General features: G+C 44.6%; 2 protein-coding genes across 2 annotated transcripts in view; both read right to left on the reverse strand.

The window, feature by feature from the left end:
* The window catches only part of LOC308368863 (NLR family CARD domain-containing protein 3-like), a gene marked incomplete at both ends in the record, with an annotated part of 150,130 nt that overhangs the window by 114,901 nt on the left and 15,412 nt on the right, over positions 1–19,817 (reverse strand). The window lies entirely within an intron of this gene.
* LOC308363885 (NLR family CARD domain-containing protein 3-like) overlaps positions 1–19,817 on the reverse strand; it is a gene marked incomplete at both ends in the record, with an annotated part of 39,398 nt that overhangs the window by 4,850 nt on the left and 14,731 nt on the right. Inside the window, 2 exons of the mRNA XM_080836774.1 lie at positions 8,912–9,085; positions 10,039–10,212. Of these exons, the coding sequence (XP_080692900.1) occupies positions 8,912–9,085; positions 10,039–10,212 (348 nt within the window). The remainder of the gene's footprint in view (positions 1–8,911; positions 9,086–10,038; positions 10,213–19,817) is intronic.

Here is a 19,817-nt window from a genome sequence, read left to right on the forward strand (position 1 = left end):
GGACTCTTTTCAGTCTCCCTATCAACAAATCGGATCAACCAAGGGTCTCCACAGCAAACAAAGACAGCCATGTTAGAATGTGGTTCATTAGCTAGAGCTCAATATTTAACACCATCGTCGAAACCCACACTTACAGGCCAACTACACTTCATTGCCTTATCCCCTCCCTATGCAGCTGGATCATGGACTTCCACACTAGCAGACCACAATCTGTCAGCATTGGGCCTCTCTCCTCAAATACACTAATCATGAACACTGGCTGACCTCAAAGTTGTGTGCTGAGCCCCCTGCTCTACACACATGACTGCACTGCCTCCTATGAGAGCAATTCCATCATCAGGTTTGCTGATAACACCACTGTCATAGGCTTGATCACTGGTGGTGATGAGACAGCGTACAGGAGAGAGGTGTCAAGCTGAGTGACATGGTGCCATAAGAACAACCTTTCCCTCAATGCCAGCAAAACTAAAGAGATGATTGTGGATGTAAGATAAAGGAACAGAGGACATCAGCACCAACATCCTCAGTTATTTCAAATAGATGGGTCTGCACTGGTGATGCATTGACCTCATATGGTCAAACAGTACAGACAGCTGATCAAAGAAAGACCAGGAGCAGCTGCACTTCCTCAGGAAATTCAGTATGCCACCCAGTATCCTTATAAACTTCTGCAGGGGCACTATTGAGAGTATCCTAACAAACAGGCTGACAGTGTGGCATGACAACAGCACTGCTCAGGACCACCAGAGTCATCAAGACAGCAGATAAGGAGCTCCACTCCCAACCCTGAAGCTCACTTACTACCAGAGAAATTGTAGGCAGGCCTGAGACATAGTAAAGGAGGCCACCCATCCCATGCTGTTATGCCCCTGTGTGTGTTTCTGCTTGTTTAGTGCTTGATTGCTCTTGTGTTTGCAGTTCCTTGTTTATGCGTGTATGTGTGTGTTTGTTCTCTAGGATGTCCTATGGGCTGATGACACCCAATTGACAAAACCTCTGCCTGCTGATGTTTCAATGGGGCTCCACCCTTTGTGAGACTCTAGACACTAGGCTAGACACTAGACTAGACAAGGCCAAAGTGTGCGGATTCAGACATTATCAATCTGTTTTGGACTAGATACTGTAAAAGTTCTGTTTCCAAGTTTAATACGTCTTCTGTTTAATCAATTCTTTACATGTTTCATATTTCATGTTTTATATTTTTTGCCCCCAGTTCAAACTCTTTCTTTGACCCTAGACAGAGGTGTGACACAAGTACAGATAATTTACCTAGTTTACCCAGACAGTCTGGCACATAGATATCTATAATAAAGGCTAGATATCCTGCCTGCGTTTCTGGCCGACGGAGCCGAATGTCCGCACATTTCGGCCATTTTGAGGACAGTATAGCTCACTCCCCCTTAACATTGTGTTGGAAGTGGTACTTTTTAAGTAATCAGAACTTGCTCAATTTTCAACCGATTTTCAAACGGGTTGGTTTGTTATAAACGTAAGATATTTCTTATGGCACTACATACTTATGAAGAATTATAAACATGGGTTTTCATATGAAAATAACATTGACAGGTCTCTGACAGGTCTCGTTTCAAGGAAGTGTTCAATAGAGCAGGTTGCACAAAATTCTGGCATCTTCATTGGGAATAAAGACCGCAATTTCCTGTCGAAATCATAATGTAAGATGTTTAACAAACCAACCCGATTGGAAATCATGTGCAACTTCATTTTTATTATGTGCAACTTAAGTTATATTGAAAAGAAAGAACAATTATGCCTCGCCAATTGATGTAAAATGACTGATACACAATAGCCATGATACACAATTAAGCTGCACATTTCAACATGTTCAAGCATCCAGAATTATTACCAAGGTAATGACGATTGTAAATCAAGTCATTTGTAAATCCTTCAAAAATGTCCGCGAGATAAGAGTGTCGATTGTGAAGATCACTGACGTTACCTAACGTACCACTGATCCCTACCGGAAGTATACTGTCCTCAAAATGGCCTCCTGTGCGGACGTTCAAGAGACTGCCGTTGCACCCCCTTGGTCTGGCAGGTGGGACTGCAGTGTGAGCAGTTCCTGCTGGAAGGAGAGAAGTGGAGAGGGGAAAAGGGGAGGAGGAATGGGAGGAGTGTAACAACACTGTTGCTATGGGCACCAGACACAACTGGATCCACCAACAGCACTGCTGGGAAGCTTTGGTTGATACAGACGTCTGACAACAGCACTGACTGCCATCAGCCCTGGCTGCAGCATGCTGTGACTCAGAGAAGATGAGGGGAATAGAAGTGGCTGCTGACTGGTGATACTAGCAGGACATGTGCACCCATGACGTCTTGGAGTTTAGGAAGAGGAGCAACATGCACATCCATGTAGGAATAGAAAGAAGATGCACCCCCAGCAGTCCAGACTTGGTTCTCTTAGTGAAAAGAGTTTGCCCATCCGCTCCATTCAAATCTCCCTCCACACCCCCTGAGCCTTGGTGAGCCTTCTGAGAAACTGTTGAGACAGCCATCTGACAACACACAGTTATGTAGGAACAGAAAGAAGTTGCACCTCCCATAGTGCTCCAGACCAAGGCTACATCCACACTAAAATGTTTTAGTTTCAATACAATTACTATGTTTACACCTGGCGCCTATTCTACACTACTGAGTGATAGAGAAATGTGAAACTCTAATCATGTATTTAATAATGTATGTGTGTTAATGCCTTTGCGAGCTGATTATTTAATGCCTTTGTATTCATTATATGTCTTAGTGTACTGAAACATGGCTTTTCTGTGTTTCTGTGTGACATTGATTCTTAAGTGTGGACGCCCCTTTCTCTGTGGATGTGCTTAAAACTGGACCTTCTCTGTGTGTGAGTAAGCCAGGGCTGATAAGAAGAACTAGTAGTCCTTCTTTTCTGCCTTTCTGATGCATTACGTTGCAAAAAGCATAACAAGATGACCTTGGTTAGTATGGATGAAGAATATTTCTGATAAAGAGATAAAATGCTTGTCTGGACGAAGATAATTCCGAAAGGTAAATGTATTAGAGTGGATACAGCCTGCGTCACATACACCAAGAACCACCACTGTGACCATTTTAGGATGTGGGAGAAAACCCACACAGACATGGGTAGACATGACCAGTCTTTCCAGAATATGTCACCTAACATCAAAATGTTATTTACACCCAACACTCACCTGAAAATCTCTAGTTTACAGCTGGGATCATTCAGTCTGTCTGTCAGCTCTCTGACGCCTGAGTCTCCTGGGTGATTGTAGCTCAGATCCAGCATTTTCAGGTAGGAGGGGTTTGATTTGAGGGCAGAGGCCAAGAAAGAACAGCCCTTGTGTGTGATGAGACAATGCCTCAGACTGAAACAAGAGACAACAGAGTCAGATTATACATTCATAAAATGTATTGTTTTAGATAATCTTTTATAACTGACCAAACTGTTTCCAGCTTGCATTTTGGATCTTCAAGTCATTTTGATCATTTCCCTTTAAAAACTGCACACACTCTCCTACAGATGTATACTGCAGGACACATCTGTACATAAAGACAGCTGATGCATTGTTCTCTGTATCTCTGTCTCTTTTGCTTGTTCTCTGTGTTTTATATAAAAAGAAACAAACAGACACACACTGTCATGGGGAAGCCCGGACCCAACCATTGTGGCGGGGGAGTCCTCCCCACATTAGGGTCTAACTCCTCTTGTGAGTCACGGTGAGAAGGGGGGAAATTCACCTTCACGCACGCACGCACGCGCAACTTTTCTGAGGAATTGTTATTGAATTTGAAGAATAAGCCTTTCTTATATGCCTCATAACTGGCCTCATTGTCTCTAGCCTGCATTGTGGATCTCTTAGTCCCACACAGAGCAGCTCCATTCCTTCATCCTGCAGGTCATTGCAACTTATGTCTAGTTCTCTGAGATGGGAAGATGTCCCTTGTAGTGCAGATGCCACCATTTAACAGCTTGCTTTTGAGAGGTCACACCGATACAGCCTGTTTAAAAAAATACAGTTGATGTTCACATTTGACACTATTCAGCACCTCTGTTCATACAACATTTAACATAACTTGTCCATCTCCTCCGTTTTGGGCCTATATGATTATTATGGGTCAGACTTTTTCTACGATCTGACATGTTGTAGAAATTAAATTATGACCCCTTCCCCTTATTAACTGCACACACTTTCATACAGATGAATACAGCAGGACACATCTGTAAATAAAGACAGCAGATGCTGTAACGTATGTACTGAGCCGAGCTGCGGCCACATCCCCTTTCTTTACTTTTGGACTCATACACCTCTGCAACAGTAGCCTGGATGCCAGCCCGAACTTTTAGGTTGGGAAGTTCGGTCTGGCATCTCTCCGTTGGGGAGAAATTATGGTCGAGCCGAAGCGGATCTAGCCAATCAAATTGTCAGGGCGGGCTTTATACGATGATGGACAGATGGCTTGAGTTGAATTAACGGAAGACTCGAAATCGTACCAAGATGGCGCGGCTCGGGAGCCTGTTAGTGGGAAATATTTTATGTGAATTAAGCTATCTACGCAACTTTTTTATGTCTACATTGTGTATGTGTATTGTATGAGTATTTTAGGTATTAACTGAAGCTCTCTAGACCATTATTGTAAGGTTATTGCTAACTCTTAGACCACAAATCCATTGAAACACATAGTAGCTAGCTAGCCTCGCTGCTAATAAGTATAACGTAGGCATGCATATTGAAAGAGGAACAGAGAAACGCGATTATTTTGTCAATCGAAAAGATGTTTTGCCGTCCTTCCTACGGGATCCGGTAAAAGTTTAATGTATAAGATGGTCATACTACGTTGCTCTGATTGGTTCTAGGTATCCAATTGAGCGAAGAGGCATTTTCTTTCCTGGTTCGTTGAAACACACCCCATAATCACAGCTCAATGGAGCAGTATCAGACTCATATTCTGACTACAATTATGAGTATGACATCGTCAGGCTACCGCAACAGCTCAATCACACAAGTCACGATCACATTCCTAGCTGCACGTCGTCCGTGACCACAATCAGTACTGATCCCACACTGCTAGCACTCACCTTCCACAGCAGTTGATTACTCATCCCAAGCACCTGTTATTCACCCATATAACATCCTCACTCCCTTCACTCTCTGACGGTTCTTGCATCACACCCGCTACAATCCTGGATTATGCTTCAGGACCTTATGTGCTCCTGATCCTCAACCTCTGCTGCCAATAAACTTCCACCTCCCTATAAACTGTGTTGTCCTGCCACTCTGTGACAGATGCAGCGTTCTCTGTATCTCTATGTCTATTTTGCTTGTTCTCATGTTTCATATAAATGGAAACACACACACACCAAGTCGCAATTTCAGAGGAATTGTCATTGAATTTCACCTATTGAGTCTTTCTCCTATGCCTCGAAACTGACCTCAGTGTCTCCAACTTGCATTGTGGATCTCCCAGTCCCACACAGAGCAGCTCCATTCCTTCATCATGCAGGTCATTGCCACTTAAGTCAAGTTCTCTCAGATGGGAAGGTGTCCCTTGCAGCACTGATGCTATCATTTCACAGCTTGCTTTGGAGAGGTGACACTGATTTAGCCTGTTTAAAAATATGATGTATGTATGTAATAATATACAGCCGCGGAAAAAATTAAGAGACCACTTCAAAATTATCAGTTTCTCTGGTTTTACTATTTATTGGTATGTGTTAAAGTAAAATGTACATTTTTGTTTTATTCTATAACCTACTGGCAACATTCCTACCAAATTTCAAATAAAAATATTGTCATTTAGATCATTTATTTGCAAAAAAATGACAATTGGTCAAAATAGCAAAAAAGATGCAGTGTCTTCAGATCTCGAATAATGCAAAGAAAACAAGCTCATATTCATTTTTAAACTACACAATACTAATGCTTTAACTTAGGAAGAGTTCAGAAATCAATATTTGGTGGAATAACCTTGATTTAAAATCACAACTTTCATGTGTCTTGGCATGCTCTCCACCAGTCTTTCACATTGCCGTTGGGCGACTTTATGCTACTCCTGGCGCAAGATTTCAAGCAGCTCGGCTTCTTTTCATGGCTTGTCACCATCCATCTTCCTCTTGATCACATTTCAGAGGTTTTTTATGAGATTCAGGTCTCGAAATTGGGCTGGCCATGACAGGGTCCTGATCTGGTGGTACTGCATCCACACCTTTACTGGCCTGGCTGTGTGGCATGGAGCATTGCCCTGCTGGAAAAAACACTTCTCAGAGTTGGGGAACATTGTCAGAGCAAAAGGAAGCTAGTTTTTCTTCCGGGACAACGTTGTACTTTGCCTGGCTGAGGTTTGTAAAAGACCTAAGGATTGAACCAAAGCGGACTGGAGGGTCTTCTAGTTCGTCTTCTCTGATGAGTACAATTTTCAGCTTTGCCCAACACATGGTCATCTGATGGTTAGACGGAGACCTGGAGAGGCCTACAAGCCACAGAGTCTTGCACCTACTGTGAAATTGGACTCATCAGAGAAGACGAACTAGAAGACCCTCCAGTCCGCTTTGGTTCAATCTTTATGGTCTTTTACAAACCTCAGCCAGGCAAAGTACAACGTTGTCCTGGAAGAAAAACTTGCTTCCTTTTGCTCTGACAATGTTCCCCAACTCTGAGAAGTGTTTTTTCCAGCAGGGCAATGCTCCATGCCACACAGCCAGGCCAGTAAAGGTGTGGATGGAGTACCACCAGATCAGGACCCTGTCATGGCCAGCCCAATTTCGAGACCTGAATCCCATAAAAAACCTCTGAAATGTGATCAAGAGGAAGATGGATGGTCACAAGCCATGAAAAGAAGCCGAGCTGCTTGAATTCTTGCGCCAGGAGTAGCATAAAGTCACCCAACGGCAATGTGAAAGACTGGTGGAGAGCATGCCAAGACACATGAAAGTTGTGATTTTAAATCAAGGTTATTCCACCAAATACTGATTTCTGAACTCTTCCTAAGTTAAAGCATTAGTATTGTGTAGTTTAAAAATGACTATGAGCTTGTTTTCTTTGCATTATTCGAGACCTGAAGACACTGCGGGCCCTATCTTGCCGATCAGAAACGCAAGTAGGACGGCGCCAGGCGCAAGTAGCTGTGTGGGCGGCTCTATGGCGCAGTTGCTATTTTAACGGCGGAAAAAACACACTTGCGTCCAGCGCAAGTGTCAAAAGGGTTGGTCCAAAGGAGGTTACTCAGCCATAGGTGTGGTTTGGGCGTAATATGCAATAAACCAATCCGAGCGTCATCTCACATTCCCTTTAAGAGCGAGGAGCGCATAGTCCATAGCGGCTTGTTATTTTGATGGCGGAATTACCTGGTGGAAGACCGGAAAAGTTCACAGCCGAGGAGACCGACGTGAGATTTACACCAATTTTTTGGCAAGCCATATATAATTACAAGGAAAATAAAGTATTTAGGAAATCATTGTGATATCCATATCCAAGATATTTTAAAAATAGGCATACATCTAGCGTAGCCTACACATTGACCCAAATGATTCAGGTTAATTGAAGCTGCGTGACATTTGATTTATTGTATGGCTTTGTAAAAAGCCGGGAGATAGATATATATGGGGATGCGAGAAACCCTCCAAAAGTAAGCAAAGTCAAGCAAGCATGTCAAGATATTGCCGTGATTGTTTCTGCAACGGGGCACCCGAAAACGTTGCCTAAAACGCTATAATGACGTCCGGAGACGTGGGACATACAAGCTGGAAGGTTCTCGTGGCTTCACGGGAGGTGGATCTGCCTCGACCCAGGATCTGACGGCAGCAGAGGACATCGCCACGTCTACCCTCACGCCTGAGAGCGTGCAGGGATTTGGGGGCATGGAAATCGGCACCCAACCCAGTGCACCAGCTGACCAAACCCAAGGTAGGCTACATAAATAAAGTCCACATACACAGAGATGAGTTTACAATATTTATAATAATACTGGCATTAAATAAATGCAACAAAGCCATACAAAAAAATCAAATGTCACGCAGCTTCAATTAACCTGAATCATTTGGGTCAATTGTGTACGCTAGATGTATGCCTAGTTTTAAAATGTCTTGGATACGGATATCACAATGATTTCCTCATGTGGTAAATACTTTATTTTCCTTGTAATTATATATTGCTTGCCAAACAATTGGTGTAAATCTCTCGTGAAGACGACAGAAGTAAAGTGTAGCCTATAGGTCCTATACTGTGCGGGCAAGCACATGCGCCCTTAAAATAGCGTTCTGAATACGCGTTACAGACTTTAGACATTTCGCCTCTGACATTAGACCAGCTTTTTTGTGGTCAATGGCGCACGGCGCACAGCGTTGTTTTGAAACTGCAAAATACCACTTGCGCCAGAGAAACGCCTTCTCTGTTCCGCCCCCGCCCATGTCGACGCAAGTTCATTTAGAAGCACGCCTCTGGAGGGAAAATCGCGCTGTGCGCCGGGTGCAAGATAGGAATGATACATGCGTCGGTGACAATGTCAATTGCGCTGGGTGCAAGATAGGGCCCTGCATCTTTTTTGCTATTTTGACCAATTGTCATTTTTCTGCAAATAAATGATCTAAATGACAATATTTTTATTTGAAATTTGGTAGGAATGTTGCCAGTAGGTTATAGAATAAAACAAAAATGCACATTTTACTTTAACACATACCAATAAATAGTAAAACCAGAGAAACTGATCATTTTGAAGAGGTCTCTTAATTTTTTCTGCGGCTGTATATGTACACATTTGATAGTATTCAGCATTGACACTGATTAAGCCTGTTTAGAATCACCACTGTGTTCATTTTAGGATGTGGGAGAAAACCCACACAGACATGGGTAGACATGACAATTCTTTCCAGAATATGTCACCTAACATCAAAATGATATTTACACCCAGCACTCACCTGAAAGTCTCTAGTTTACAGCTGGGATCATTCAGTCTGTCTGTGAGCTCTCTGACACCGGAGTCTCCTGGGTGATTGTAGCTCAAATCCAGCAGTTTCAGGTAGGAGGGGTTTGATTTGAGGGCAGAGGCCAAGAAAGAACAGCCCTTGTGTGTGATGAGACAATGCCTCAGACTGAAACAAGAGACAACAGAGTCAGATTATACATTCATAAAATGTATTGTTTTAGATGATCTTTTATAACTGACCAAACTGTTTCAAGCTTGCATTTTGGATCTTCAAGTAATTTTGATCATTTCCCTTTAAAAACTGCACACACTCTCCTACAGATGTATACTGCAGGACACATCTGTACATAAAGACAGCTGATGCATTGTTCTCTGTATCTCTGTCTCTTTTGCTTGTTCTCTGTGTTTTATATAAAAAGAAACAAACAGACACACAATGTGAGGGACCGAGGCGTGTTTGAGATGTGGGCGACTTGGTGGTGAAGTGGGAAAAACACAGTGCAGGAGATGGTGGCTCTTATCAAAATGTACATATTTATTTAAAAGGAGACTCTCTCGTTTCGACCCCAAAACATGTGCCCACAAAATAAAGAAACATAAATCAAAACACAGACAGTACCCAAAGTACTCCAAGACTAGGCACAATAGGCACTGGCTTGGCACATTCACAAGCTAGGTCCTAAACTAGCCACAGAAAATAGACACAGAAACTAAGCCCAAAAATCTAGGCACATAAACTGTATCCCCACATCTAGATACACACTTCACCTCAGAGCAAGTGTTTTATTTGCTCATACACCTTTCATGGCCTCTCATGCCTGTGTCTCCCCTTCTCCTCATGGAGTAGGGCACCCTTTAAATAGGGCACTAAATTGTTCCATTTAGGTCTCCTGGGTCCAACCACTGTCATGGGGGAACCCGGACCCAACCATTGAGGCGGGGGAGTCCTCCCCACATTAGGGGCTAACTCCTCTTGTAAGTCACGGTGAGAAGGGGGGAAATTCACCTTCACGCATGCACACACGCACGCACGCACGCACGCACGCGCGCACGCAACTTTTCTGAGGAATTGTTATTGAATTTGAAGAATAAGCCTTTCTTATATGCCTCATAACTGACCTCATTGTCTCCAGCTTGCATTGCGGATCTCTTAGTCCCACACAGAGTAGCTCTATTCCTTCATCCTGCAGGTCATTGCAACTTATGTCTAGTTCTCTGAGATGGGTAGATGTCCCTTGTAGTGTAGATGCCACCATTATACAGCTTGCTTTTGAGAGGTCACACCGATACAGCCTGTTTAAAAAAATACAGTTGATGTTCACATTTGACACTATTCAGCACCTCTGTTCATACATTTTATATATTTTTTTAACATTACTTGTCCTTTTTTTAGCCTATATGATTATTATGGGTCAGACTTTTTCTACGATCTGACATGTTGTAGAAATTAAATTATGACCCCTTCCTCTTATTAACTGCACACACTTTCATACAGATGAATACAGCAGGATACATCTGTAAATAAAGAGCGGAGCTGCGGCCACACCCCCTTTCTTTACTTTTGGACTCATACACCTCTGGATGCCTGAACTCAAAATTTTAGGTTGGGAAGTTCGGTCTGGCATCACTCCGTTGGGGAGAAATTATGGTCGAGCTGAAGCGGATCTAGCCAATCAAATTGTCAGGGCGGGCTTTATACGATGATGGACAGATGGCTTGAGTTGAATTAACGGTAGATTCGAAATCGTACCAAGATGGCGGCGTCTCGGGAGCCTGTTAGTGGGAAATATTTTATGTGAATTAAGCTATCTACACGACTTTTTTATGTCTACATTGTGTATGTGTATTGTATGAGTATTGTAGGTCTTAACTGAAGCTCTCTAGACCATTATTATTAGGTTATTGCTAACTCTTAGACCAAAAATCCATTGAAACACATAGTAGTTAGCTAGCCTCGCTGCTAATAAGTGAAACGTAGGCATGCATATCTCAAGGATATTGAGAGCGCATATATTTTGAAAGAGGAACTGTCAGGATCCTGCTCGGTCCATTTTGTGTTTGTCTGTTTTGTCTCGTGTTTCTTGTGTGTGTTGTTTGCCATGTGTTTCCCTGCGTTTGTTTTTACATGTGCTCTTTGTGTTTTTGTTATGCCATGTGTTTTCTGTTTTGTCCTAAGACTCCGCCCCCACCTGCCCTCTGCCACTTCCTGGATTTCCCTGTCACCATTTACCACACCTGTCCGTTAACCAGTCCACTCATTGTCTTGATTGTCTTGATTAGTTTCTCCTGCCACTTGTTTGTTTCCCACCAATTGCATGTCTCCCTCCTAGTATTTAAGTTCAGTCTCCCCAGTGTTCCATGTCTGATCGTCACCTAATGTCTGTGAGAAAGACTCTGCCTGTTACCAGAGATCTGGGGCCGTATTCACAAAGCCTTTTAACTTACCACTAGGAGTGCTCCTAACTCGCGCTAAAACCTTTTACGTAGGAGTAATTTCTTAAAAGTGATTCACAACGGCTCTGAGACCTACTCATACTAAGGATAATACCAACTCCTAAGCTTAAGATAAAAACTCCGTTGCTATGGATGACGACGATTCTCATGCACGAGTTTAGAAGGGGTGAGGACGGTGCTTGGTTGTTGACAGGCTCTCTCATTAAAAACTCATTTGTGACGTCCCTCTAACAATCCCACTATATCAACTGAAAATAAGAGAATAACCTAGGCTTCAAATTAAGTCATATTAAATAGTTATGGACAGTACAGTTAGCAGAATGCACACGCATGATCAGTGGCGGATCTCCCTTTAAGTCGAATTAGGCAACTGCCTTAGGCCCACACCCAGCAGAAAGCCCTCGACGAGTTGGCCACCCAGGCACCGATGGGCTGATGGGATGGCCCAAGTCTATAACCAACCAGCCCTCCCGCAGATGTTATCGGTCGCGACAGTTTTCCTTGCTTCTCAGAATACATTATATACCTCTTATGATAACCAATAGGAATCACTGTCTGCTATTTATACTACTCCTAGTGACCTGTATTCACACTCATGGTTACTATTTTCTTTACTAATCTAATCTCCTCCGTCAGTCTTACTATGTTTATTTGTTATTAAATGTCAATCACTCTAGCCTAATACTTGCGTGTCTCGCTCGTAGACACCTTTAACAACCCTACACACACACACATAATCACACACCCAGCATGCAACACTACCATTACCACTGATGTTTACACCCCATCGTATGTTCTGTTCTGTTCATTTCTACAATAAAGTTCAAACCAGTGGCGGCGGACCTTAAGGGCGATTGTGGCGACGAACTGCCTTCAGGAAAAGGAGATTTTTTTTCTCTGTCGGAAATTACCAAATGTCGAATCAGGCAACAGTCACGCGACAGTTGTGCTTCAGAAGGCGGCGTCCCTATTTAGGGCTAAATGGAAATCGCCCCAGATCTCTCTCACTCTAATGTTAAATCCATTCTCTTTCATAAAAGAGGGCTCTCAATGCATTTTCCATGGCTTCCGGGAGGGCTCGCCATGCTCCATTCTTTCGTCATAAGTATAAGGACGTATGTGTTTAAAAATAACGGTCAAGGCATATTCTGTCAAGATGTCTAACATTCAGTGCAACAACTGGAGTCACTCCTTGAAAGAAACTCATTTTTAGTCGGCGTACTAATTAAGATAAATTGACAACAAAACAATTAGGACTTCCTACACCAAATGTATCGATTCAACAGGTTTCTACAAACGGTGGAATCCTACATCCAAGAATTGGAACGAAAGAAAATCATGGCTAGCACGCTGTGAAGTGGCTAACGCGGTCTGTATTCCTTTATAGGCTACCACTGTCACTTTTCATAGGTTGTACAGTGTGAATGTTCGCTTTTTGCCCTAACACTGAGTTATTTTCTTTGTAAAGACTTATTTAGCTTTTGTTAGCCAATACTTTAGAGATCAGTCAATAAATATAGTTGGTTTTGACTTATATGTTGCCCCCTTCTTTACGTTGTTACTGGACATATTTTATGTGTCCTGTAAAGCTATATTGCATCATACAACATTTGAGACATGTGGATAATGAAAAAGTGGGATAATTTAATGTGGAGCCAAATCATGTTTGCTTATGAAGGCTCCTGAATGCAACTTTCTTCCATATAACTAGCTACTGTAGCTATGTAGGTAGAGGGGAAATATTTTGATTGTGTGCTGCCATCTACTATACAAAAAGGTATTGCTGTATGAGTTAATCAGCCTACAAAAAAATTGATATTGCTTAATGTAGGATACTAGCCCAGAGTTAAGCATATTCATCTAGCAAACTATACCTACCTTGAAGTGTTACAATAGCCAGTATCATTTTATTCCATGTGTCCATCCATGCAAATTTGTGGATCCAAATGTTATTAAAAAACATATATAATGTTATTTCTTTGTAATCATCCAAAATTATGTTAAGTGTATGGGTATTTTGCATACATTGAGTGGGCAACGCGCCGTATATTAAGTGGGCCGCTCTGACAGACAACTCCCGGGCCACTTTTTTCCCCCAGTCCGCCCCTGCTTTGAGGTGGCCCTTTTTTTTTGCATTAAAAGGACGGATGAAGAGGGCCCCTGGCTATGTTCGCCTTAGGCCCCCAAATGACTAGGTCTGCCACTGCGCATGATGACAAGTTTGTGCATCCAACGGGAATGACAATTTGCACGATAAGATAAATAGAAAGCGATCAATATATAATATGGCAATTGCATGTAATCAAGGCAGTAATAATTAAAGCACCCAGCAAACTGTAAGGCTATTATATTTCCAGCCCTTGACCACTTCAAATATCAGCACATACGGCCCTTCAAGCCCTCCAATCTTAATTGATCAAAGCGAAACGAACGTGAACCGTAGCCTAGGCGAAAGCCTACTGGTCCCAGGACCAATAGCCACTGTCACCCCAGCGGCATCCAGCTGGTAAGTTCTCAAAAACCTGCGACCGCTCTCCGTTGAAATGCACGAGTCATCGGTACATCCAGGCCACGGTGGACGAATTATTGTAATGTGTGTCCCGTCACTGGACATTCCTGCGATGATCGCCATGGAATTTACTTTGATATTGTGTAATAGGCGATTGTCCAAAAGCAACTGGATAAACTGTTGGATGATGTGGGGTCTACAGTGCGTTGATAGTTTGATGAATTAAACGGCTGACTGATGATTCCCAGTGTCGTCAGTTGCGTTTTCCGCGAAGCCAAATAGGCTTTCTTTATGTTTCCAAACATTTCACTACGGGACACATCGTTGTTTAAAGGCGTCATTGCATCCCGCGCTAATTCTAGGACAATATTAATACCTTCACGGTTTAAGCAATGTCTTTTATCAATTCCAAGTCGGCTGCAGCCATCTTACGATTTTTTGTGAATAGGTCTTAGTGATTTAGGAGTCCTCATGAGGAGTTTTAAGCTGTCCTAGACTTAGGTGCTACTTTTAGGGATAAAATATTTTGTGAATTGCCGGACCCAGCCGAGACGCTCTGTTTGCGGGTAGTCGGTTGGCCATCCGGCCAACCCCATTCAGAACGCCACCTCTGTTCTCGTCCCCTCCGCTTCCAGCACCCCCTTATGATATTGAGGAGGATGTCAGCGAGTGGATCGATGGGGGCTTTATATTGGGGGACCGCTTTTTTGAGAAGCCAGCCGGTGCTGATGACTGGGAGGCCTATGACTCTGAGGATGATTCGGATGAGGAGGAAGAGATGGACACAGCTCCCGCCCCTGCTCAGATGACCGCCGCCGCCTCCGTTGCTCCCGCACCTAAGACTCCATCTCCAGCACCTCCTGCACCTCTCACACCAGTGCCAGTGCCAGCACCCTGCCGGATCCCCGTGAGCCCAGTGGGTGGATCGGTGGGGGTTATTTCATGCGTGATCAGTACTTCATCTACACAGATGAGCTGGAAATGGCGGACACGACTCCTGCTCCAGCTCCCCAGTTAACCCCTGTTCCTCGTCCAGCGTCCGCTCCCCAGCTGACTCCTGCACCTCTTCAAGCTCCTGCTCCCCGGCTGAACCCTGCACCTCTACGAGCCCCAGCTCCCCGGCTGACCCCTGCACCTCGTCGAGCTCCAGCTCCCCGGCTGACCCCTGCACCTCTTCAAGCTCCAGCTCCCCGGCTGACCAATGGACCTCTTCGAGCCCCAGCCGCCTGGCTGAACCCTGCACCTCTTCAAGCTCCAGCTTCCCGGCTGAACCCTGCACCTCTTCGAGCTCCAGCTTCCCGGCTGAACCCTGCACCTCTTCGAGCTCCAGCTCCCCGGCTGACCCCTGCACCTCTTCGGGCCCCAGATGCCCGGCTGACTCCTGCGCCTCGTCGGGCTTCGGCCCCTGAGCCATTCCGCTCTCCTACAGCTCCTGCTGCTGCTGACCCCGCAGCTGCTACCCCTGCTGCTGCGCCTCCTGCAGCTGCTCCTCTTGCATCCACTGCAGCCACTCCTGCTACTTCTCCCGCAACCCCTCCTGCTGCTGCCCCTGTCTGCAGTGCCCCGACTGCCCCTGTCCGCAGTGTCCCGACTGCCCCTGTCCGCAGTGCCCCGACTGCCCCTGTCCGCAGTGCCCCGACTGCCCCTGTCCGCAGTGACCCAGGCGCCTGTGTTCCTGTCCCCATCCCAAGCGTCCCATGCGCTCCTGTCCCATGCGCCCCTGGCCCAAGCGCCCCAGGCGGCCCTGTCCCAAGCCTCCCGGATGCACCTGTCCCAGTTGCTTCTGTCCCAGGTGCAACATTCCCAGTCCCTGTTGCCGCCAGTCCTAGTGAACCAGTGAGTCCAGGCGCCACGACTACCCCATCCACCGGCCCGGTAACCCCAGTCACCGCTGGTACCAAGGCATTGCTCTCCAAGGCCCACGTCGAGGAGGTGGGTCGTTATCTCGTCGCCCCCAATAAGGCTCCTGGACGCCTACCTAATTCTGGGCGTCCACCCGGCTGGCCGCTAAAGACTCTGCCTGTGTTTGGCTGCTCATCCGGCCAGCAACCAGATACTCTGCCCCTGTTTGGGTCCTCATCCGACCGGCCACCAGATACTCTGCCCCTGTGTGGCCGCTCATCCGGCCGGCCACCAGATACTCTGCCCCTGTTTGGGTCCTCATCCAGCCGGCCACCAGACACTCTGCCCCTGTTTGGGCCCTCATCCGGCCGGCCACCTGATACTCTGCCCCTGTTTGGCCGCTCATCCGGTCGGCCGCCAGACATTCTGCCCATGATTGGCCACCCACCCGGTCATCCACCAGACTCTTTGGCCGTCCACCCGGCTAGCTGCCTGACCCGTGGTCTGTGTCCAGCTTTCTGCCCACCTGCCTTGCCCTTGACCCCCTCCACCCACCCTTTCGTGGACTCTTTCAGGATTTGCAAAGGCCGTCTCGAATCCGGCCCTTAGGGAGGGGGTACTGTCAGGATCCTGCTCGGTCCATTTTGTGTTTGCCTGTTTTGTCTCGTGTTTCTTGTGTGTGTTGTTTGCCATGTGTTTCCCTGCGTTTGTTTTTACATGTGCTCTTTGTGTTTTTGTTATACCATGTGTTTTCTGTTTTGTCCTAAGACTCCGCCCCCACCTGCCCTCTGTCACTTCCTGGATTTCCCTGTCACCATTTACCACACCTGTCCACTCATTGTCTTGATTAGTTTCTCCTGCCACTTGTTTGTTTCCCACCAATTGCATGTCTCCCTCCTAGTATTTAAGTTCAGTCTCCCCAGTGTTCCATGTCTGATCGTCACCTAATGTCTGTGAGAAAGACTCTGCCTGTTACCAGAGATCTGGAGTTTAGCTCTTCTGCTCGGTGTGAGAAGTTTTCTCGTTTTGTGTTTTTTCATTCAGCTCTGCCTGTTCAGCTTTTTTGGATCTTTTTGCGTTAACTTTTGACTTTGTATTTTTGGGATCTCTTGTGTGTTGCCTTTTGCCTTTTGACCTTTTGGATCTTTTGTGTTTTGATTCTTGAACCCTTTTTGGTTACCTGTTGTGGACAAATAAACACAAATTTCTGCCAGCAATTTTGGTCTGCTATTGGGTCTCTTTTTTCCCCCTTTTGGAACCTAACAGGAACAGAGAAACGCGATTATTTTGTCAATCGAAAAGATGTTTTTGCCGTCCTTCCTACGGGATCCGGTAAAAGTTTAATGTATAAGATGGTCATACTACGTTGCTCTGATTGGTTCTAGGTATCCAATTGAGCGAAGAGGCATTTTCTTTCCTGGTTCGTTGAAACACACCCCATAATCACAGCTCAATGGAGCAGTATCAGACTCATATTCTGACTAGAATTATGAGTATGACATCGTCAGGCTACAGCAACAGCTCAATCACACAAGTCACGATCACATTCCCAGCTGCATGTCGTCCGTGACCACAATCAGTACTGATCCCACACTGCTGGCACTCACCTTCCACAGCAATTGATTACTCATCCCAAGCACCTGTAATCAACCCATATAACATCCTCACTCCCTTCACTCTCTGATGGTTCTTGCATCACACCCGCTACAATCCTGGATTATGCTTCAGGACCTTATGTGCTCCGGATCCCTGACCTCCGCTGCCAATCAACTTCCACCTCCCTACAAACTGTGTTGTCCTGCCATTCCATGACAGATGCAGTATTCTCTGTATCTCTGTCTATTTTGCTCATTCTCATGTTTCATATAAATGGAAACACACACACCAAGTAGCGATTTCGTAGGCATTGTTATTGAATTTCACTTTTTGAGTCTTTCCTACGTATATGGCTCATAACTGACCCAGTTGACCCTATTCAGCACTTCTGTTCATACATTTATGTATTTTTTTTTTTTTACAAAACTCGTCTCTCTGCTCCCTTTTGGGCCTATATGATCATTATGATGTGTTTGTATATCAAGTGTTGACACTGGTTTCCAAAAATATTCATGATCCAGCACATTGACCTGTGCACAGCAGCCCATGGTGAATTCTGAAGGGTTCAGAGTTTTTCTACGATCTGTATGACATGTTCTAGATGTCAAATTTTGACCCGTTCCCTTTATTCACTGCACACACTCGCCAGCTTTCTTTGCGACTTTTAGGTCGTTCTGGCACAGTTCGGAATTCGCTACTATTTCCGGGTTGTATTGCTCCTAGTCTGATCCCGCGTCACGGCGCTGTTTAGTTTCGGTTTTGCCACGTCTTCCATGTCGTGTTCTCAGTTTTAGTCCCACGCCATGGTTCAGAGAAGTTTCTGTGCAAGAGCTTTCTTAGTTTTCCCCTGTTTTACTTTGTGCGTTCTCCTTTTCCCCCATACTACCTAGTCTAACTTGTGTGCATTTTGGTTTGCATATATCCTCTGTGCTTTAGTATCCTGAGTTGCTTTTATGTTTTTTGCCCGTGTATTCCCTTGTTAACACTGTGCTGGCTGGTCCAATAAACTTCCCTACAAACTGTGTCGTCAACACTTCAAGTCATGTTCCCAGCTTGTCAATCTTTATGTGAAGTCAGGCTCTCTCTCCCTTGATGCGCCTCATTGTTCCTGATTTTTCTACCATTGCCTGATTGAGGTTCCTGTGTGGAAAACATACCTGGGCCTCCTTGGGGAAACTCTGTCTGAGAAATTTTCATTAATTCTAAACAGGTTAACAGACTTTTACTACAAACAATACAAATGGGACACAATCCAGGTATTACCAGTGCCCTGAATTCTGCTGGTTCTTTCAGTTTGAACGCCCTACGCCCCTAAAGTCAGTGTTTGAAGTGAGCAAGTAGGCTACCCGGTTTGAGACATAGCCTTTGGATCAGTTGTATTTAAACATTACACATGTTCTTACAGTAATGAATGAAAACACAAAATGAAAACTGATTACTTGTTTTCTGTCTGACTCCTGTTGGGCAGCAATTACACAAGTGTAAAAGTGTGGTATACAAGTCCACAACCATTGAGACCTACACTGATTGACTGGTCAATCTATACCATTGATCAAAATAGCTATAATTATCCAATGAAGAAATTTCACTTTGAAAAAAACACTCTGAATCCTATCTACACACAAGCATTTGAGAATGTGTGTTTAACCTTCATTTCACCATTACAACTACGTTGTGTACCAGGAGACAGATAGGTGGCAGGAGTGTTCTGTCACTTTCTGCAAAATACAGATGATTTTGTATAGACAGAAGTGTGAGAAGTTCATGGACAGAAAACTAATCTAGCACATGCATCACAATCTCCAACTAGGAGTGATACTTGATCCTAGAATGAAAGACAAACACCAACCTTAGTTTCTGTAGTGTACAGTGAGGGCTATTTAGCATGGCATGGCAGCATGGATAAAAACAATACTCTTCAAAAGATTAGAATGACACAGAAATTGATACTTCATCCATCAAAAAAGGAGCAAAATGAACAGGAATATAGTTAACACATTAGTCAATTTAAAAAGAATGTGATTCCAGTCATATTAGTATCGAAGGAGATTATTTCTGATAGAGATAAAAAGCTCGTCTGGACGAAGATCATTCCGAAAGGTAAATGTATTAGAGTGGATATACAGTAGCCTCACTTAGTGCTCTTAGTGAAAAGACTATTCCTATCCCCTCCACTAGAAATCTTCCTTCGAACCCCTTGAGCCTTGGTGCCACCAGCAACAGCCTGTGTCACAAACACCAAGAATCACTACTGTGTCAATTTTAGGATGTGGGAGAAAGCCCACAGATAAATGGGGAGAATAGCCAGTCTATCCAGAATGTCACCTAAATTCAAAATATTATTTTCACCCAAATTTAACACCCAACACTCACCTGAAAGTCTCTATTTTACAGTTGGGATCACTCAGTCTGTCTGTGAGTTCTCTGACACCTGTGTCTCCTGGGTGATTGAAGCTCAGATCCAGCTGTTTCAGGTAGGAGGGGTTTGATTTGAGGG

The sequence above is a fragment of the Sprattus sprattus genome, assembly GCF_963457725.1.
Source record: "Sprattus sprattus genome assembly, chromosome: 1".
Classification (NCBI taxonomy): domain Eukaryota; kingdom Metazoa; phylum Chordata; class Actinopteri; order Clupeiformes; family Clupeidae; genus Sprattus; species Sprattus sprattus.